This window comes from Eubalaena glacialis, chromosome X, assembly GCF_028564815.1.
Source record: "Eubalaena glacialis isolate mEubGla1 chromosome X, mEubGla1.1.hap2.+ XY, whole genome shotgun sequence".
Classification (NCBI taxonomy): Eukaryota; Metazoa; Chordata; class Mammalia; order Artiodactyla; family Balaenidae; genus Eubalaena; species Eubalaena glacialis.
The window spans coordinates 64451407-64473086 of record NC_083736.1 but is presented as its reverse complement, the minus strand read 5'-3'; the positions used below and the strand labels follow the sequence as shown (position 1 = coordinate 64473086).

The 21680-nt window shown below is 53.2% G+C and overlaps 1 protein-coding gene and 1 long non-coding RNA gene across 5 annotated transcripts in view; both read right to left on the bottom strand.

Annotated features, from left to right (window-relative positions):
• DLG3 (discs large MAGUK scaffold protein 3) overlaps positions 1–16116 on the bottom strand; it is a 58331-nt gene extending 42215 nt beyond the window's left edge. The window contains exons 1-9 of one of the 3 annotated variants that reach the window (XM_061179158.1): positions 16099–16116; positions 9479–9529; positions 8934–9058; positions 8553–8722; positions 8120–8256; positions 7627–7771; positions 6851–7010; positions 5035–5191; positions 4522–4624 (exon numbers count right to left, since the gene is read on the bottom strand). In XM_061179158.1, the coding sequence (XP_061035141.1) occupies positions 4522–4624; positions 5035–5191; positions 6851–7010; positions 7627–7771; positions 8120–8256; positions 8553–8722; positions 8934–9058; positions 9479–9529; positions 16099–16110 (1060 nt within the window). In that variant the 5' untranslated portion in view covers positions 16111–16116. Of the gene's footprint in view, positions 1–3515; positions 3733–4521; positions 4625–5034; positions 5192–6094; positions 6267–6850; positions 7011–7626; positions 7772–8119; positions 8257–8552; positions 8723–8933; positions 9059–9478; positions 9530–16098 lie in introns of those variants that run through there. The other 2 variants (XM_061179155.1, XM_061179157.1) reach the window with 2 other exon arrangements.
• Positions 16117–17944: 1828 nt separating this feature from the next.
• Positions 17945–21430, bottom strand: LOC133082128 (uncharacterized). 2 transcript variants are annotated; one of them, XR_009698911.1, is made up of 3 exons: positions 21221–21430; positions 19327–19409; positions 17945–18119 (listed from the first exon to the last, which is right to left on the bottom strand). It is a non-coding gene; the product is annotated as an uncharacterized LOC133082128 (long non-coding RNA). The 2 variants fall into 2 exon arrangements; XR_009698912.1 differs by lacking the exon at positions 21221–21430 and adding an exon at positions 20486–20607.
• Between the last annotated feature and the right edge of the window lie 250 nt (positions 21431–21680).

Sequence of the window (21680 nt, the reverse complement as noted above, 5' to 3'; positions counted from 1 at the left end):
AATAGTAGCTGCCTTCAAATTGTTCAGTGTAGAAATGCTGTTAACAGGAATTCATTTTCTTCCCTCCCTACATTAGCCTTCTTTCAGGATGGCAACAGGAGTTCCAGAACTTTGATTCTTTGCCTTGATAAACTTTCACCTCTGTGCTCTCAAAAGAGATCATGCTGATGGGGTGGCAGCTATGTTTACATCCCTCATTCTCAAACAGGGGAGATGGGGTGGTAAACTTAAATGTTATGGGGAAAATATCCCTTTTATGCTTTCAAGTTATTACCAACACTGATCCTTACACTCTTCCAGGCCTTACCTGAAGGTGTTTCCATGGTGAAAAGTGTGCTTCTTCAGCACTTTAAAGTAAGTATGGAAAACCCTAGTTCTTTCTCATTCCCTGTACCCCCAGCCTGTCTGGATTTATATTCCAGTTGAAAAGACTAGTCACAAAGGATCAGTTCCCAGTTTAGCTACCTTAGTGACCAATTTCTGGCTCACCTCCTGATTTGGGGTTCAGAATCTATGCTAAAAACAAAAGGGCTTTCCAGAAAAATACTAGCTGAGTTTATAAACAGAGGCTGACACAAAGCAACTAGGGAGGAAAATGTAGGAGATAGTTTCTAAATCAAAATGTTATAACATGAAAACCATCCTTCCCTTGGTGGAGCAATTCCACAAGTCACAGAAAAATATTTTTCATTTTAGAATAGATTGGAAGAGAGCCTCTGCCAAGAGCCAGTTGTTTAAATTTTCAATTTGAATTTTAAGCAGGATTATACATGCCCAAGAACATCATGCTATTTTTAGCTAAATAGGTAGGATTGCTGTGTCCACAACTGTTTGGAGCAATCAGGAGTGAAACTATTAAACAGCATCTCTCACTGTAGTACCTTATCATTTGGCACTTCTATATCTATTTTAATATTTTCCAAACCTTCATCATACAAATATTTGTAAAGCACCCATGCTTAGGCACAATACAAAGTTTAAATAGATAGACAAGGTTCCTATCTTCATTATGGTTCAACCTATTAAGCAACCAGATATATGAAAGAATCTCACAATTAGAGCAAAGTCAGAGCTGCCATCCAGCCCCTAAGTGCCCAGATGAGATACATCAGGAAGCCACTGTCCTACACCTATCACCCTTCCAATGCTTGCACCATCTCTATGTATTCAAAAGAGAGGGGTAATGAAAATGTTCTAAAATCGACTGTGATGATGAATGCACAATTCTGTGAATACACTAAAAGCCACTGAATTGTACACCTAAATGGATGCATTGTATGTGGTGTATGAATCATATCTCAATTAAGCTGTTAAAAAAAAGGAGAAAAATTGTTCTTACTCTGATTGTTCTAATTAGTCAAAGCTATTTTTTTTAAGCTCTCGTACTAAAGGATATCTAGCTAAAGGCTGCACTGGTTTGGCAATGGTGCCTCAAGGGCCACCATGGAGACCACTCTAATCTTTCCCTCACCTTCTCTTCTATTATTTTCCCAGTTCCTTTCCTCTGCTCCAACTAGGTCTTAGGTTTCTCAGGTATTCCCAAGCACGATTTGTCCCAGCTGGTGGACTTCAGGATTAAACTGATTGCTGACCCTCAGCAACTTTCCCTTCATGACCTTAGGCAAGTCATGTCCCTGCTCTCCTGTCGCTGTTCTGGTTTGCACAATGAGGGATTGGACTACATGATCCTTTCCAGCTCCCACATTCCATGTGAAAAAAATACAAATGATGAACACTTACTTGGCCAATAACATACAAAGTCTCTGCCATTTTAGCCAACAAACATATATTTGGATTATTCATTTTGTAAATGCCTATGTGATGCAATCCTCCAAAAAACAGTATTTAACATAATTATAAAACGATCAACATGGAGTCCTTATTCTTAAAAACTATCCCTTTATCAAAGAAAATTCAGAGCCCAACACGGAATGCTTGATAGTCTCTCCGGACCTGTTTCCAAGGGTCCATTTTTGAATGGAAAAAAAAAAAAGCTTTTGCATGTTGGGGCCCTGTTGGATTTTCCAAACCAAAGGAAGAAATGAGATTGGGGTGGCAGAGCCTTAACAACAGTTCAACTAAATCCTAAGAGAAGAAAGGCTTTGTTTGGCAAATGGTAGAGAAACCTAGCATAAGACAGCACCTCGACAGACATCAAAAATGCTCAGAAATATGCCCAGAGAGCAATGAATACTGAAGGAATCCCTTTAGCCAGGACAACTTGCAGCTTTTTATGCAAATCAATTACATTCTCCTAAGAAAACTCGGAGAAACATGTAGTCACCAGTTTCCAACATACTACCACCAGACAAATTCACAGTATTGTTTCCATGTGCCCAGCATCAGTGAGCAAAACCGAAAGAAACACATCAATTTCTCCTACACACACACACACAAATATGCAAGAGAAACCATTTTCTTTGCAGAACCTACGTTGCCTAAGTTGTGGGCATGAATTGGATAAATATTGGTTGCTAATAAAAATCAGATGGTGAGCTCTACACTGAGAAGCAAACAGCACGCGCAGGCATCATAAAAACAATAACCCTAATGTGTGTTTCTTGTCATTAAGCTGGACACCCAACATGGAAAGAAATGACTCAAAGTGTCTATTTGCATCCCTCTTTCCCACTACCTCAGACCAACAAGCTCTCCTGTTAGTCACCTCCCTACACTTGTCCCCATCAAAAGAGCCTAGTGCAGAAGGTTGCAGGCCCCTCTCTTGTTGGCCTTCAGGCTCCTGGCTTGAGGCGCTGAACAAGGGGTAGGGAGGGGGGCGGCGGAAAGGACAAAGGTAGGCGCTTTCGATCCCTCACGGCTTTGCAGCAGGGCTGCCAGCCTCTCCCCATTCTCATCACGGAACAGAGCACCTGCCCAGGAGAGGGCCCTTCCTCCACCTTAGTAACCGGCCCTGGGGCCTAGGTGTCCCAGGAGCCCAGGCGCTGCAGCCCTAAGGGACAAAGGCCGGCCTTACAAAGAGGAGGGGGAGGCGAAAGGGGTCGGCGACAGTCGCAAACGCTGGCAAACAAAAGCGGGCGTGGGGGGGCCCGAGAACACCAAGCCCACCTCGGGGGTTCCCAGAGGTCGCCAGGTTGGGGTGGGGGGGAAAGGAGGCGTAGTAACGGATGTGGGGGAGGGGAAGACGGAGAAAATTCCTCTGAGGACCGAGATTAGGGAGTTGCTGGGGGCGCAGCCGCCGGCAGGAAGGAGACGGGGGGGCGGACAGAGGTTCCAGGCGAGAAGGGGCAGAGTTCGTGGGTGGGGAGAGGTGATGGCCAAGAGGTGGAGGCCGGCCGGGGCTCAGCCGCGCGCGTTGCTCTGCGGGGCCGCGAGGGGCCCTCGGGAGGGGCTCCAAAGCCGCGCGCCGCGCGGGGCTGGGGACACGCGGCCCAGGGATTCCGGGGAGAGCTCAGAGTTGGGGGCGCAGTGTGGGAAAAGAGAGAGTCTGAGAACAGAACCGTAGAGAGGCTAGGGGGGACTGTGAGGGGGCCTGACCCCCGTCCGCCCCACCTCACCTGGCGCCGGGTCGGAGTCCAGGTCTAGTGCTGAGAAAGCGCCAGCTCCGGCCGGCCCCTCTGTCCCGCGCGGGAGACCACGGACACAAAGCGGGGCACGCGGGAGGAGGGGGGGGAGGAGGGGGAGGAGGAGGAGGAGGAGGGGGAGGGGAGGGAGGAGGAGGGGGAGGGGAGGGAGGAGGAGGAGACGCCTGAGGCGCGCGAGGCGGGGAGGGGGGGAAGGAGGGGGGCCCGCCGCCCTCCGCCTGGGTCAGGGGGCGGGGCGTGAGGCTGGAGGCCGCGCTCGGCCGGCCAATGGCCACCCCGCCGGCCGGCTGGCTCAGGCGCGCTATCCCGCAGCTCACCTCGGCACCTGGGCCTTGGCTGGCCCCAGCCAATCAAACGCTTTCATTTGCATAACCGGCCCCGCCCACTCGCCCAAGCCGGGGGACTGCTCCCGCAGAACACAAAGAAGGCCCCCAGCAGGGAAAGGGGGTCCACTTCCGATTCCCTACCTGGAGAGCCTAGCATCACCTTTTCAGCGCGTTTATGGCTGTTTCACGGTCACCCTGATGAGGGGAGAAGTGGGGGTCATAGAGGTTTGGCCCAAGCACTCAAGAGGTCGGTACTCTTCTCCCTCAAGTCCTTCTAACCGAGAACTACCCTCCTGTTCCAGGGAACACAGTTATGATCTTCGCCTCTTGAGCCCTCCGCCTCTGCCTCCCTCCCCCTCCCCTTTTTCCAGTCGCCCCAATCTCTGCGCTTCCTCCCGTAAACTGCTGCCCACTACTGGCCTTCAGCTGCATTGCAGCCCTATTCACCAGGCTCTGAGCACAGCCTTGATTGATGCTCCCAAGCTGTCCAAACCTACCCCAGACCAGAAGGAAAACGAGAGAGGAAGAGGTTACTGTACCAGTGTAAGAAGGGACCTAGTCAAGTGGCTTTGTTACCTATGATGGCAAAAAGCCAGCAGTTAGTAATAAGTCTAATCTCCCCAAATCATCTTGTTCCACCTTCCTTCTCCTACCTTCAGGTCTGTACTGGGCCACAATAGTGACTGACTGGCCAGCCCGTTTCAGAGCAGCTGCAGCCTGCTCATGAGTTGCATTCCTCAGGTTCACGCCATTCACCTGTCCAAAGAGAGGAGTTATGAGCCACCCCAAAAGCAAGAAAGGAGTCCTCTGTTGTAGCAGTTAGGAGAGGGAGATGGGTAGCCCATCCCTAAGCCTACTTGGATGCCTTTCTCAATATCCCATCCTTGCCCCTAGGACGAGACCTAAAGGATACACCTCTAGCGTAATAATATCTTTATGGGGGTCAAATGCCAGCCAGGGTTAAGATCCAAGAGATACTCACTTCCTCCTTAAGTATAAGTCTGGTCCCTGTCCCTCACTAAGGACATCTATAAAGAGAATATGTTTTCTCCAGCTCTTAGCCTTCCCCCACTTCAAGAAGCATTCCTTGGAGACAGCGAGGTCTTCCCTCCTCCCTTTCAGACTGGCATAGCTCCCATCCTCCCACCTTGCCTTTGTCTCCTCACCGATAAGATCCGGTCTCCTCTGCGCAGCTCCCCACTCAGGTCAGCTGGGCCTCCTGCCAGGATGAAGGAGACGAAAATGCCTTCTCCATCCTCTCCTCCCACGATGTTGAAGCCCAGGCCTGTGGAGCCCTTGTGCAGGATGATCTTGCGGGGCTCTCTGGTGGGAAAGGAGTGGAAGGGTCAGGACAAAGTAGGTATAAACTGTTGTCCCTGTGAAGGCCAGCCTGGAACAAGGCCCATATGGCTGTAGAAGGACTTAGGTCCCTAGGTATGATACTCTGTTGCTCCCTTTCTCTCCTGAAACCTGCTTGGCTGCTGTTTGCTGCCAGGTGCCAAGTTTCAGTTGTTCTTCCTCCCTTCTTCCTGAGGGCTTGGAATCAACTTCCCAGTGGACAGTCCCCGACTCTCTCTGGTCAACAAACCCCTACCCTGGGCTCTAGAGACCATATCTCAGAGCCCACTCACTGGTCCTCTTCCTCCCCAGATTCTCCCATCCTACCAACTGGTGTGATTTGAACCCTGGGCCACAAGAAGGGGAATCAGTTAGGGGCTGTGGGATGGCCCTGGGGTTGATTGCACTCACCACCCACAAACTGTGCATACTTACTTTATACATGCTTCTTCGCAGTCTCAAAAATCCACCGACCAACTATGACCCCTCCCACTTTCCCCAACAACAGATTTAGTCAACAGCTAGCACTATGTACCCTTGCTGGGTGATGTGGGAGATAGAGATAAAGAAATCCCAGGTCCCCAGAAGAAGCTTAGGAGCCTAACTGAAGAGAGGAGACAAACACATGAAAACTCCAACTCCAACTAACCATGTCTAAGGAATCCCTCTGTAAATGGTCACAGTGTCATCAAGTGAGAGCAGCTGCGGCTCCTGTATATCCATACAACCTGACTCAGCACACTTGCCCAGCCCACTGCCTTCACTTTAAGCATCTTTCACCCGAGGAGCCCCAGGTCCGAGGCTCTTCCCTTCTTGCTCCCAGTCTCAGGTGCGAGGCTCCTTCCCTGAGACCCGGATGCTCTTGCTAAAGCCCTCCTCTCCTCCTACCTGGCATCCCCTCCAGGCCGCAGGGAGCGGAGCGGCCAGGCCCACCTCTGCGAAGCCCTCCTCCAGGCCGAGGCCGAAGCCGAGCCCAAGCCCAGGGGCAAGCCGGAGCCTGAGAACTTGCGTGCCCTCTCCATGGCTCCTCCAGCTCTCCCCCCTCCTCCAACTCCGTCCGCCTACCCTTCCGGCTCTACTGCAGCCAGCCCAGCAGCCTCCCAGGCCCCACCCTGCCGCAAACCTGTCCCCCGGAACCCCTGCCGGCCCAACCAGTTCCGCGGCGGCAGCAGCCGCCAGAGTGGGGCGGGGCCGTTCCCTGCGTGCGAGGCCACCTGGCCCGCCAGCCTCCCAGCATCCCGGACCAACCCCACCGGCTGAACTGCTCTCTTCTCTAACGTGGAATGGTTGCGGCAGAGGGGGCTGCAACTGTCTCGGGGCAGGAAATCCGGCAGCCTCCACCTCCTCAGCCCCCTAAACACTCCATCCTACCCTTTCTCTGCACTTTCGAATGGGGGCCACACACTTGGCACTCCCCCTGATGGTAGAACTTGTCCCTGCAGCCACCTCTGTCCCTCCTTAGGGCCCCAAGGGCTTGAGAGGGGGCCTCAGACCCCAAAGACAGGAGCGATGAGGGCTTTATCCTCTTCTTTGCCATACTACAAGGAGGCCTGTGGCCAGCCAGAAGCGATTCCTCTCCGCCCCATCCCTAGGTAGGATGCGGAGGGGCGGGGCGGAGGGGCGGGGCGGGGGGGCGGGTCTTACCTGGTGAAGTCCTCCTCAGCCAGCATGTGCCTGGGGATAGGAGAGTAGCGGGCGGGGGGAACCTGAGGAGGAGCAGGGTAGCTGACCTTGCTCTCCACAGCCCCGAGATAACCCAGGCTGGAGTTATGGCTTATGTGGTTGTCAGCCAAGGCAGTAAATGCTGGAATCGAGAAAGGGAGAGAAAAGTTCCGAGACCACTCCCCAGTGGTACCCTACTCCACCCGCCACCAAGGGCTGACCACCACCCCCCCCACCTCAGATGCAAAGAGACCAGACCGAGGGATGCAGATTCCTCAGGCGTCTCCTCCCCACTCCACCCCCTAGGGTTCCTCCTCCACAGTCCCTTTCTGAATCCTGAGCTCACTCCTGTGAGTCTTAGAAAGAGCTAAAGTCAAGGCAATCTACAAAGAAAGGCATGACTAGAGGTGTGACTAATAATAATCCCTCACATCTCTATAGCCTGATACAGTTTTCCAAGGGCTTTCTCGTCCGTGATCTCATTTGATCCTTGCAGCAGTCCTATGAGGAGGGCAGCACATATATCATTAGCTCCTTTTTGCCAAAGAGGAAACTAAAGACAGGTGAAAGGGACTTGTCCAAGGGCACCCAGGTATAAGGGACAGGGCTGGGATTTGGACTCAGCTTTCCTGAGCACCACTCTTATTCTCTCTCTCTCTCTCTCCTTTTCTCTCTCTTAACAAGGAGCATAAACTTCTTCCTCTCCAGAAACCAGGGGGCAGGGCTTCAGGACAGGGACAGGGCAGGCTGGTACGTACTGCTGGCATAGTCGGGGGGTGCATACATGTCGTTGAGGTGGAGGCTGCCTGGCTTGGCCACCTTCAGATAGACCATATCAGATGTGTTCTTCAGCGAGGCCACAGCTTCCTCATGCCTCACATCCTGCAGATTGGTGTTGTTCACCTAGGAGAGGAGAGGCCTTAGGGCTAGCACCGGGGAGAAGAAGGGAGGGCCTCCCCAGGGAGCCCTGAGGGGTGCCCTTTCAGTGAAATTCAACAGTGCTCTATCTAACAGAGGTCCAAATACAGTGCTGTGAGGGGCAGAGAAGCAGGGGGTAGGGGTGGACAGGTGAGGGAGTTCCAGCCATGAAGAGGACTAGGGCCTTGCTATCTGGGGACACACAACTCAGATGATGCTCTTGAAATTTCCCATGATGCCTAGTCCCTGAGTGAGGTTCAGGTGGAGGGAGAGGCTACTAGAGCTCCACCTCCCCACCCCGCCATTTGGGCATCCCCGGGAAGGCTGTCTCACCGCCAGAAGCCGATCCCCGATCTGTAGGCGTCCATCCTTCTGAGCAGCACCCCCCTCAATGATCTTGGTGATGTAGATGCTGTTGTCTCCTGGGATGTGCTGGTTGCCAATCCCCCCAGCAATGCTGAAACCCAGGCCTGGGCGGGAGCCAGCAGGGAGTGGGAGAGGGACACAAGGAGAAGTTAGAGCATGCAGTCAATCCCAACCCCAATCCCCCGCACCCAGCCAAGCCACCAGCCCCATAGGAGCTCCCCCCAGGGATCCCAAACACCAGGCTGCCATCCCGAGGTCAGTACAGGTGAGATGTGAGATCAAGAAAGAACGCTGTGAGCTGCACCAGGGAGTCAGGAAGGAAGTGAGGGTATTCCCTTCCAATTCCTACAGGGCCAACCAGGGGCCTCTGGCCAGAGCACGAGAACCCAGAGGGCCGCACCTTTGGGCCCTTTGAGCAGGTTGACCTCCATGATGGTCTCTGGTGGGGGCTGTCGCCTCCGTACCACCAACCGCACCACAGGGCCGGCCTCCTTCAGTGCCTCCACCGCCCGGCTGTGCACCACCTCTGACACATCCACCTCATTCACCCGCAGCACACAGTCATTCACCCTGTGGGGGAAGCCCAAGAGGCATGACACCCTGCCACCGCCCCTCCACCCCCTCTCCCACCTCCTCCTCTCCCTCTCCCCTCCCCTCCCCCTCCCTCCTCTCCCCCTCCCCGTCTCAGATCTAATGGAAGGGTCATCCTGCCAGGCGGCCCTCCTCCCCTCACCTCCATCCTGCCCCTGCCGTCCCCAGCCCTGCTTCCAGGCCGCCTCACCCCAGCCTCCCGTCCATGGCAGCTGCTCCACCAGGGATAATCTTGGTAATAAAGATGCCAGGGTCATCGGGGACATGGGGGTTGTCGATGCCACCAGCAATGCTGAAGCCCAGGCCAGAATTGCCCTGCAGAAGGAAGTGGAGGGGCACAGTTTGCTCATGCAGAAGGCATGGGGGAGGGTTTCCGGGGCCCCATCTACCCCTGCCCCCCCAGAGCAGCTTTTCCAGGCCTCAGAAGGGGCCACGGCAGGCTGGGGCACATTCGTCACGAATCTGGCAGATTCCCAGCCTGTGCTGACCATTCTGGCGTGGAGGCCTCAGCGAAGCCATCCCCTCCCCAATTCCCCAGGCCTCAGCGAGCAAGGTCAATTAATATTTGTTAGTCAGTTGATTGATTGATGCAGTGATGCAGCCTCTGAGGGCCGCCGTTTCCCCATTCTCTCAATGCAGGTCCCCCATGAGTCTTGAGACCAAGGTTCAGGGCCCTCCCCTCTCCCCATTCTAACCCTGCCCTCCCATTTCATCCTGCCCCACCTCCAGACTCACCCGCTCAAGGACTATCTCCTCATACTTGAACATGCCATCACTGCCATTCACCTAGGGGAAGACACAGGCAGGGCCCTAAGTGCCTCCTGCGCCGCCCCCCCGCCGGCCCCCTGGTCAACCTGCTTGTCCCCCAACTCCCCACAGAGTAGGAGAGCCCAAATTGACCCTGAGACACCTGTTGGCCACAGATGGGACAGGCTGACCCTGAGGAGGCCCCCCTCCCCTTGCTTCCAGCCATATCAGGCCCAACCCAGCTGCTCATTTAGCCCAGATCAATTGTCTGGGACCGAGCCAGCCAGTGGTGCACTCACCAAGAGGATGGGCTCCAGGGCCTCGGGGTTCACTAGGAGGGGTGCAGGGCTGGCCTGAGGGGGATGGCAGAAATGGAACATGGCAGGCAAACCATGCCACACTCAGCATCGTGGGGGCACCCAGTGGCCTGGACAGGGACCTGCTCCCCTTCTGAACAACAGCTCTCCCTGACTTGGGATCACAGACTCCCACCACGTCAGAGCTGGAAGGACAGCAGACACCATCTTGTCCAACCTCTCCCATGTGACAGATAGTGACACTGATGCCCAGAGAGGACACAGGTTGTGCCTAAGGGCACACTGGGAGTTAGTGGCAGAGCAGAGGCTAGAACCTGGATCTCCACATGCTCTTTTGAGTAAAGCAAGCTGCCAAGGCCATTGATGTTCTGGCCACTCATCACCTTGCGCAGCAAAGCTCATGGGAAAAAGAAAAGTTACCCCCTTCAGAGTACCTCATGAACCCTCATTCTATCTCCTGTGTCCCCAAGAACCCAATTCCTCAAATGGGCAGAAGTCAATCCATTTTCTATCAAGGGGCTTTTGATCCCGAACACTTTGTGTTTCCCAGCAGAAAGGGATCTGCTCGGGAGTCAGAGGCAAAGCCAGGGGTGGGACAGGAGCAGAGTGGACAAGATGCCCCATGAGGGAGAAGCTGATGACCCATGGACTGATTGGCAGCAGAGTCCACGGCCTTCAACATGCAATAGCCACAGGAGGAGAAGCAAGGGAAAGGGATGGAAACACAGGGTTGGTCTGACCAACCCACAGAGATGGCCTCTCAGACAGGACTTACTTGTGGCCACTGTCAAGTGAAAATGTGATTCTGGACAGACAAGTAGCACCTGCTCCCTGGCTTTCACTCTTATCCCCAAGAATGGAGGAGCCCTCTTGCCTCTCTCCCCAGATAGACTGGTGCCCCTCCCCCATCTTTCTCTGGCTGTGTTGCCCCTTTCCTGACCCCTGGTCTCCTCATTTGAAGAGGGAAGCTGCAAACCCAGGGTGAGGGCTCCTCTGCATGCCCTGCTCTGCTTCCCCTCCCACCTACACCCCACACAGCTTTGGCTTCGAAAAGCAGAGAGGAGGAGAGGAGGAGAGGGCTGGCTAGTCATGCCTCCACCTTTTCTGAGCCTGGCCCCAGGACTTTTTGCCCTGCAGCCCTAGGAGTTGGTGGGAGGATTCTCCCTGCAGCCCTACTCCTGTCCCTGATCCCAGGAGGAAGAACCGATGGCTCTTAAGAGCCCGGAAACCAACACCACTGCCTGAAGTACCATGCAACAGACACATAGGCAAAAGGATTTCCATGTAGCTCTTGTATGCATCTGGTACACCATGTGTGCCCACATGTGATAGCCATACTTCAAGTCCAGCTCTGGTGAGACCCAGCAGCTCCCAGCTTCCACTGGTCCACCCTCCAGCCTCCCACCACCCCCCTCAGGGAACCTGCTCCCAGGGCCAGGAGCCATCCAGGGATCAGCCCTGGCAAAGAAACCTTGACCAACTGGCCCAGCCTTGGGACTGGCACCTATCTACCAGTTGAGCAGGACAAGCACAAGAGAGTGTTTACAAGGGTAGGGCCCCAGGATGGAGGGGAATCCGCTGGAGAGGGCAAGGGGCCAAGGCAAAGGACACAGGAAACAGTCAGTGTGGACAGACAGAAGGCCAGAACCGAGGACTCCTCTCCCCAGGAAGTCCCCACCTTTGCTTCTGAGTGAGAGCACATCTGATCCCCAGAGGGGGACAGAGGTGGCCAGAACGGTCACCAGCTTGGGGCAGCCAGCACCTGCCCTCCACAACAAAGCCTCCTCCTCCCCTCTCCCTACCCTGGGGGCTGCAGAGCCGAATAACCAGACAGGCCCTCCGCCATGCATGCCAGGGACCTGGCTCTGCCGGCCCAGCCTCCATTTTGCTGCTTCTCCCACAGATGCTCCTTCCATTTTCTAAGCTGGCAGTTTAGGCTGGGAGTGGAAGCCGGAGTTGTGCCCAGCACCCAGGGGTTCCCAAGCTGTGCCAAGTCAGGGCTGGGGGGCCAAGTTCTCCCACATCTTGCGGTACCCACGGGGAAGATGCCCCACCGGGGCCAGTCCCTGCACCAGAGCAGCTGCCCCTTGCCTGGCTCCAGGCATCATGCCTGTTCTGGAGCAAGGAAGCTGGCTTCAGTCCCCCCCTCGCCCCCTGAGTACACATACACACTTCAGAGCTGCTTGGACAAAAGAGTCCATCCTTCTCAGCAGCCTCTCAGCCTTGCTTGGGACGTGTCTCTCGCCTCCTCCCCCTCCCCTCCCTTGCCTGTCAAGCGCCTCTCACCAGGGACACCGCGCGCGCGCACACACACACACACACACACACACACACAGAGGCACACGCGTGCACACACTTGCAGCCACATGCTCACACACATATACATGTAGCCACACACACACAGGCAAACAGAGCCAAACCTGCAGCTTCATCTACAGAGACACCTCCACATTCAGAGAGACATCCCCACATGTCCATGTGCACATTCACACACAAAGGGACTAGGACGGAGAGGGACTCATGGCATCAAGGGATGAAGCTCAGCAAGCTGGGCACATGGGCTCCTCGACATAGATTCACAGGAGCTCCACTGCCTTCCTCCACACACCTCAACACACACACACACACACACACACACACACACACACACACACACACATATGTCCCCCCTACACAGAGCACCATGCCCCCTCCTCCCCTCCTGTGGAGACACACACCGCACACAGCCCCCGCAGAACCTCCCGCCCCCTGCCAGACACAGAGACACTGCTAAACCCCCCGCCCACGCTGAGGCGAACCCAATCCCCCCACACGGGAGAATGTGCCCCTCCGCCATGCCTTCGCCTCCTGACACACAGCTCCTCCCAATCCCCTCCAAATGGAGACCCCCAAACAGACACACTAGGAAGCACACATTTCCAACCGCCTCTCTTGGCCCAGCTGCAACGTTAGGGCTCAGGGTCTGCGGGCTGGGAGCCCCGGGAACCCGTGCTGCACCCCAGGCCTCCAGGCGCCCACTCCCCAGCCCCCGTGGGTTGCCCCACCCCCCCCCTTTGCTGATCCATACCTGCTCATACCAATCCCGGTTGGTACAGGTGCACTCGGGCCACCAGCTGGGGCCGCTGCCGTTGAGTTTGGGGGTGCTCTTGCCCGGGACTGGCTTAGGGGGCACTGGCCCCACATCCCGGCCGGTGGGGATGAGCTTGGCCTTGGTGCGGGGGGTGGGGGTGGCCCCCGCCTGCGAGGGCAGGGTCTGCGAGCTGTAGCCCCCGTAACCGGCGCTGGCTCCATTGCCCCCACCTGGCCCGTAGGGGTCGGGTACCTGCCAGTCCCCGTAGCCGGGAGGCTCGAGGCGCCGCAGGGCGGCCAGGCGGGTCACCTCGTAGCACTCGGGGCACTTACAGCAGTGCTGGTGCTTGTGCATGGCACTGCCCCCCGCGGCCCGGACCCCCCAGCCCACGCCGGTTTCCACACCGCCGCTGCCGCCGCCGCCGCTGCCGCCAGGCTCCCGGGCACACTCACACTGCTCGGACCAGGAAGGGGGGGGCACCCGTGGGGGTGCCCGGGCGGAGCGGGGCCTGGGGCCGGGCGGGCGTCCCGGGGCCTCTGCCCCCACGCTGCCCCGCACCCACGGCTCCCCCTCCAGCACTGGCGGCTCCGTGTCGCCCGTCGTGGCTCCTGGGCCGAGGCCCAGCAGCAAAGAAGAAGCGGGAGCCTGGGCAGAAGCTGGGTGCTGCGAGGACCGCTCCCGCACTGGTCCCCAGGATGGATCTGAGTGGAGTCAAGAGCATCTCTCCCTGGCTCCCTTCTCAGTTGATTCCAGCCAATCAGCGTGCAGAGTCAGGCAGCGGCAGCGGCAGCGGCAGGAATGCTAAACAGCGGCTCCTTAAAGGAACAGAGGCAGTGGCGCCCCCAGGCTCAGCCCCAGCTCCCCAGATATCCGGGGTAGGGCCAACCCTAGGGCAGGGACAGGGGACTTGTGCCACGGGTGAGCTCAGGCCCCACTCTCGTGCCCCCTCATCTCCAATTTCAGCCTGTCCTCGGCCCACTCCACCCCACCCCACTACCAAGAGGGAGTTGCAGGGAGATGCTCAATGGGTCCCTGGGCTTGCTCTGAGCTGGGGCCACCAGAAGTAAAGACTTGAGGCGGCAGAACAGATCGAAGGGACGTTACAGCAGGGTGAGGGAGGTGCTCTCTCCTAACAGGGGACCAAGGAAGAGGGCAGCTTAGGAGGCTACTCTCTTGTCAGGGCCTCTTCCTCAGGACTATTGTTCTCTCAACCTCTAGGCCCCGAAATGACTGCAACCTCACACTTGACCTGCTTCCATCACCAATGAGGGACTCAAGCCTAGAACAGAAGGAAAGGAAAGCTCTAAGCTTTTGTCCCTGGCGCACAGATTCCTGTCTCAACTCCACTCCTGCATGGTTATGATGGGGGAAAGAGCTTCAGGATGCCAAGAGAGTAAAGAAAGTCCAGGGCAGAAGGAAAGGTAAGAAGAGATCTGAAGTGAGAGAAATCCGGGGGTCTGGAGAAGAAGTTGGGAATACTTATCCAAGGACATTTCCTTAGCCTCTCCTGGCTCAGTCTGTTGGCGGATGGAAGAAGGATGACATGCTGGGAAAACTCTTATCTTTTTGCTGTTCTTTTTGTCATTAGCTACCAATTATTGAGTCTTCACAAAGTCCTAAGTGCTTTACATGCAAACAAAACCCCTACCAAGGTGCTACTATTATTATCTGACTTTTACCGAGAAATTGAGGCTCAGAGATGTTAATACAGCTAGGTTACACAGGTGGAAGTGACAGAATCAGGATGCAAATCCTGGCCATTTGACTCCAGAGTCCACGCTCTGAACCACTCAAGTCCAACAGGTCTATTCTAAGTTCTCCTGCAGATCTCAGATCTCAGTTCAACGAACATTCATTGCACACCTACTCTGTGCAAGACCTTGACCTAGGCCCTAGGGCTACAGAAATTCATTCTTAAGTCAACAAGTATTCACTGAGCACCTGCTATGTGCCAGACACTGTTCTAGGATTTGAGGATACAGCAGCAAACAGAACAAAACACAATAAATCCCCGCCCTTGGGGTGCTCACATTCTAGTGAAAGGGCACAGACAAAAAATAGCACAATAAATAAATGAAGTATATACTATGATATATGGTGATAAGTGCTATGGGATAAAAGAAAAAGAGCAGAGAAAGCGGGATTGGGAGTACTAGGGAAGGACATGAGGTTGTGATCATTTTTCTTCAAGCTTTTTACCCCTGCATTTTAACATGAAAATTTTCAAACATACAGAACAATTGAAAGAATTTTACAGGGAACAGTCAATTGCCACCTAGAGTCTCATTAACATTTTACTATACTTGCTTTATCACATGTATATCCTCCACATATCCTCTCCAACTTTTTTAAAAATGAAAACTTGCAAACATACAGAAATGTTGAAAGAATAGTACAAGGGACACCTATATATCTTCCTCACAGAGCCAACAACTGGCAATGTCTTGTTATATTTGCTTTATCGATCTATCTACAATTTCTTCTGAACCGTTCAAATGTATGTTACAGATTTCATTACACTCCTCCCCTAAATATTTCAGCATTCATCTTGTGGGAATAAAGACATTCTCCCACATAACCACAATATGATTATGACATCTAAGAAAATTAACAATAATTTCATATCATCTAATATCATCTAATGTCCAGTCTATATTCAAATTTCTCCAAACTTGCCTTTTATCTTTTTTAACATCAGAACCTAATCAAGGCTGTCACATTGCATTCGTGCCTTTAGCCACTAGAACAGCCCCAATCTTAAAAGAAAAACTTTTTATTTTGAGATAATTACAAGGAAGTTGCAGAGACAGCACAGAGAGGGCCCGTGTACCCTTCACCCAGTTTTCCTCAATGATTGCATCTTACATAATTATAGTACAATATCAAAACCAGGAAATTGACATTGGTACAGTGTGTGTATAGTTCTATACCATTTTACCACATGCGGAGATTTCTGTAACAACCACTGCAATCAAGATACAAAACTATTTCGTCACCACAAAGACCTACTGGTGTCGTCATTTTAAAAGGTTGAGGAAAGTGTAAAAAACTTACCTCCCTTTAGGTCTCTTTACCATGTCTCATTTATAGTATGGTTGTCTTAAATATTTCCTCTACATATACTGAGCTTCACATCAGATGATGTTTTACTTATTGCTTCAACCATCAAACATTATTTAGACAACTCAAGAGAAGAAGGAAGGTCTGTTGTACGTACTTACGTTTTTACTCATTCTATTCTTTCTTCCTTCCCGATGTTCCAAGATTTCTTCTTTTATCATTTCCTTTGTTTTGAGAACTGCCTTTAACCACTCTTTTAGGGTGGGTCTGCTGGTGCCATGGTCTCGTAGCTTTCCTTTTTCTGAGGATATCTTGATTTCTCCCTCATTTCTGAAGGATATTTTCGCTAGCTATAGCATCCAGGCTTGGCAGTTCTTTCAACACCTGAAATATGTTGTTGCCACTTCCTTCTGGCCACCATGGTTTCTGGTGAGAAATCGCTGATACTTAAATTGTTTTTCCCCTGTTGGTAAAGTGGTGTTTCTCTCTTACTGCTTTCAAGATTTTCTCTTTGTCTCGTTTTTAAAAGTTTGATTATAATGTGTCTTGGCATGGATTTGACTTTATCCTGTGTTGGGGGTTTGTTCAGCTTCTTGAATCTGTAGGTTTATGTCTTTTGCCAGATTTGGGGGATTTTCAGCCATCATTTCTTGAGGACTTTTTCGCCCCCACCCTTTCTCTTCTCCTTCTGGGACTCCGATGACATGAATGTTAGGTCTTTTGTTATAGTCCCACATGTCTCTGAGGCTCTGTTCATGTTTTTGTTTTTAGTCAAGTCACCTAGTCAAGTCTGTCCTTTTCTCCTTCTTTTAGCGTCTTCCTATGTTTGTTTTATATATCACATACAGAGTTTTAGCTGTCCTTAGTGGGAGAAATAGGGAGAAGCATGTCTACTCCACTTGGGTCCAGAACTAGAAGTCTTCCATCTTTATTTTTTTTTAAATTAATGACATTGGCTTTTTGAAAAGTACAACTCAGTTGTTTTGTAGAATATCCTACTTCTGGATTTGTCTGTTGTTTTTTTTTTTCCCCTCGTGGTGTCATTTATCTTGTTCCTCTATACCCTGTATTTACTGTAAACTGGAAATTAGAATAGAGGCAATCTTAAATAGGCTGGTCAAGGTAGGCCTCACTGAGAAAGTGACATTTGAACAAAGACTTGAGGGAGGTGAGGAAGGGAGCCATGCAGAAGAGTATACCTAGCAAGGGAAGAGCCAGTGCAAAGGTCCTGGGTAAGAAGTGCATCTGGCTTGTTCAAGAAACAGCAAGGAGGACCAAGTAGATGGAGCAGAGTGGGAGGGAGAACATACTAGGAGATACGATCAGAGATTTAGTAGGAGACCAGATTGTATAGGGCCTGTAGGCCATTGAAGGATTTTGGCTTTACTCTGAGAGACATGGGGAGCCATTGGAGAGTTTTTGTGCTGAGAACTGACATGATCTGACTTGCGTCTAGCAGGATCACTCTGGCTTCCGTGTGGAGAATAGGCCACAGGGGACAAGGGTGAAGCAGTGAGACCAGTCAGGAGGCTACTGAGGTGATGCCAGTGAGACGTGATGGTGGTTTGGACCAGGGTGGTAGCACGGGAGGTGATAAGAAGTGATTGGTTTCTGGATGTATTTCAAAGAGAGAGTCAACAGGATTTACTGACAGATTGAATATGAGGTGTGGTTCCAAGGTTTTCTGGCCAGAGCAACTGGAAAGGTGAAACTGCCATCAATTGAGATGAGGACCACTTTAGGGGAGGGGTCATTTGGGCGAAAAAGATCAGGTGTCCAGATTTGGACATGTTGAGTTTGAGATGTCTATCAGACATCCAAGTGGCAATGAATAGTAAACAGACCCTGTCGCCAAGGTGCTCAAAGTTAGAGAAATGGACATATAGAAGCATTTCATTACAGTAACTGTGAAAAGTGCTATTTCAGAGGGGTATACAAAAAAGCAAGTTATCAACTCTACTTGTGGGTGGTGAGGGGCTTACAAAAAGTTTCATAAGAGATGACATTTTTAGTTTGCTCCTGAAGGGTGACTAGGTGTTCATTAGGTAGAGAAAAGAGAGGAGTGTCTTGTTTCCTGTATTCTTAGACCCTGGCACACAGTGGTTGCTCAGTCACACCCAACCCAGTCACTAGTTGTGTGACCTTGGCCGTTACTTTACTTCTTGAGCTTCAGTTTCTTTATCTGTGAAATGGAAATCATCATAGGGTTTTTGTGAGGATTAAATGTAAAACATTTAGCACATTACCTTGTACACAGTGGGTTAAGGTTAATTATTATTGTTGAATGAACAAATGAATGAATATCTTCCTTCCTTACCAAGTCTAGGCTAGGCTGGTAACTCAGGACCTTAAAGTCTTCTATATGCTCAGCAGTTTGCCAATACTATAGAGTGCTAGACTCTTTTCCTACATCCTAAAAGTAGCTCAGGAAAAACAAAAAACAAAAAACACCCTATAGCCTGGGCCTCTGACTGCTCTGATTGAGGAATAAATATTGCTAAGCCTGGAGTGAATGGAGAGGGTCAAACTGCCTTCCCCACACCCCGTCCCCATTGACTGATCTCTCTCTCCTCTCTCCTCTCTCCTCTCTCTCTCCTCTCTCCTCTCTCTCTCTCTCTCTCACACACACACACACACACATTTTCATTTTTAATGAATATGAGTTACATCCCTTTACATTCATAGTGAGCTTCTCCCCACTCTACAGGCTCTCTGATGCTCAGACTGGACTTAGTTGGCAAGTCAGCAACCTTGAGATGCTTTGACACTTGGAATCCCCTCCCAACTGCTAGAGTTCCAGCCTGAGGCCCCAGGGAGACAGGCGCCCCCTACAGGTCGAAAACAGCCCACGCCCCTGCAGGAGGTTGTGGTTGCTAGGCAACCGGGAGGCCCGCACGGAGACTGAAGCCACAGAGGAGCCTGAGAAGGGATTTGGGAGAAGAGGGACTGTTTCTCACTCCTATCCACCGTTTCTCCAGCGCCCTCCCTCAGCAAACTGATGGGGTTAGGGCAGTGCGGCCCGCTGCTGTCTGATAACCTGGGCTCATTCTTGAAAGTACAGCTTCACTGGGTGACCCCAATCTTTTTGTGTGGAGAAATAATCACCCTTGCCCCAAAGCCCTCGGGTTTCACCTGGGTGCCAGAGATTGGGATTGCTGAAAGCAGGAAGTTTCTGGTTTGCGAGTAAGGGGCATTGCTGTGGGTGTGCATCCTTGGTGGATGGGAATTCTAGCACATTGGGCGTGGGTAGGAATAATTTTGGTGATTAGTCTACTAAGGTATCAAGATTTCCCCACCATTCCCAAGGTATGGATTAGGGAACTCCTACTTTCCCCCATTAAAATAAAAAGGCCCCATAGGAACGACAGTATATAAAGGATCATTCATACCTTGGTGGAGACAAGTTTCTCAGTGGCTTTCCTGAATTAGATTTCTCTATGGAGTAGGGAGAGATCCTGAGGTCTGTTGACCCCTGTGAGTAGGGACAGAGCCCAACAAGAGGGAAAGAAACAAAAAGAAGAATGGCAGGGTAGTAACACAGAATTCGGCAGCTTCCTAGTGCTGTGTCTGGTTTGGGGCTAGCAAATCCTGTCAGCTCTGTGCCCTCTCTGTTAGGACCATGCTGAAGTATTCCGTCCTTATGAGGGCCTTTGGGGACCAGAAATCCACAGCTTTTCCTCCTAGTAACCTAGTGTTCTGGCCCAGGAGTAGGTCCAAGCAGGCCGAAGCCGTGGGCACAATAATCCCTCCACTTGGGACTCATCTCTTCACTCTCAGTACAGCAGGAGCATCATTGTGGCAGAGCCCCAAGCCATGGCAAGCTTAGGGGAGAGCTGTGCCCGGAGTCTCGTCGTGGGCTTTCCCTCAAGAGTTCCAAGGTAGAGATACCAGGCTGAGGTACTGGCAGCCAGAGAGGTCCTGGTCCAGCCACTGCCCCAGTCCACAACATCTCCACAGCCGCACGATGGCAGGGGGAGGCTCCTTGCTCCCTGTGCTTCTAAACTGAACTGGGTCGGGGCTGTGCCTTAGCTCTATTAATAGCCCCCTAGCCCAGCCTGCTAGCCCCAAACCCGGATGCCAGAAGCTGTGAGTCAGCAGCTAAAAATAACGAGAGCAACTGCACCCAAACCCCAATGAGCAGCGCCCCTTGGCCCTCCGCCCTCAAGTTTTTGTCAATCTCAGCCTCCAGTCCAGGACCTTATAGAGGTTAAGTGCGCCATAGCTGTCCAGTCCTCCTGGGAAGAGAGGAAGGATGGGCGGTGGCAGGCTCAGGGCTGAGTGCTCAAGGCTAGGGGCTAGGGGCAAGGGCTTGGGGCATTCCGGCGGAGAATCTAGACTCTGAGGCTAGAGGACTGCAGCTGAGAGCCTGGGAGCTGAGAGGTGGAGGCTGCGGGGGTTGGAGACCCTGGATGTGGTCAGGGTCAGGTCGGAATGGGAGGGGAGGAAGAGGCTGCGGGGCTGCGAGGCTGGGCGACTGGGAGGGGACAGAAAAGTAGGGATGGGGGTGGGGGGGAAGGTCCATGCTGAGAGGTGAGAGCCCGGCAGTACCTGGGCGCCCCAGAGCTGAGGCCGGCAGTCGGTCTGAGGGGCGGGATCGGGAACAGGGAAAACTACGGAAATGCAGCTTGAAAAGGTAGTGTGTGGAAGAGGCGGTCCAAGGCGGCGTGGACCCCCGAGAAGACTGGGACCAGGCAGCAGCCGCGGCGTGGGCTCCCGGCGCTCCTCCCACCTCCCAGCCCGTCGCACGCCGATGCCCCCGCCCACCGCGCCTGCTGCAGGCCAGGTATGTTGGCGTGGACGGCGGCCTCTGTGTGTATGTGCATGTGTGTGCATGGCGAGGGCGGGGTGGCGAGAAGGGAAGGGGCGGGGTCGGGGAGGAGGAGGGGGCGGGAACACAAATTCAAATTCGCTTCGGTCCATCCCGAGAGCGGAAGTGCCCGTGGGGCATCCTGGGAGTTGTAGTTCCCGGGCCTGCCCTGCAACCGAGGAGGGTCTTGTCCCTAGGTGCCAGTGCCGCCCCCGGTCCCAGGCTGGCGAGAGAGGAGGAATTGAGAACCGAACCTCCTGACCTCGTCAGACCCTTAGTTCGATTTCCCTTCGTGTGGAGACATGAACCGGGGTGAATGTGGGTGCGGTGGGGACTGAAGAGTCAGCCAGAGCCCCCTCCTGTCCTTGTGTTTGCCTTAGCCCCTCCCCCACTTCTACCAGACTCCTTATCCTAGGCCAGCTCCGCGCTGGTCATCTTAACTGTTTATCCCAGGGACTCACGAGCAGCAAACATACCGGGGAACTTGCTCCTCGAGGGGAAGGTGGGCCCGGCAACCTGACCCTGCGCGCAGCCCAGAGCAGCGAAAACTTGTGGAAATCGGACCATGCCCTCGGGGTACAGAGTCAAGGACACAGGTCCCCAACGGGCACAAGAAACAGGTAGCATTCAGCAAATACGTCACGGGTGACGACGGCGCGGCCCGCCTCTTGGGGCAGGCGACCACAAGGTGGAGCTACAGCGCAAGTCTGCACAGCGCGCCTGGGCCACCCGGAACGCTCCCTGTGGCGGCTGCTCTCCTGCTTCCCGCTTGCAGCCCTTCATTGCCCCAGGTGGACCTCTTGCCACCTCCAACCCACGATTCTCCCCATGATGACCCCTCAATGTCATGTCACATACAACCCTAGATGGAAGGTGCATCCTCCACCCAGCCCCAGCGCTGAAAAGATTAGACTGTGCCAAATGGGCATTCAATTC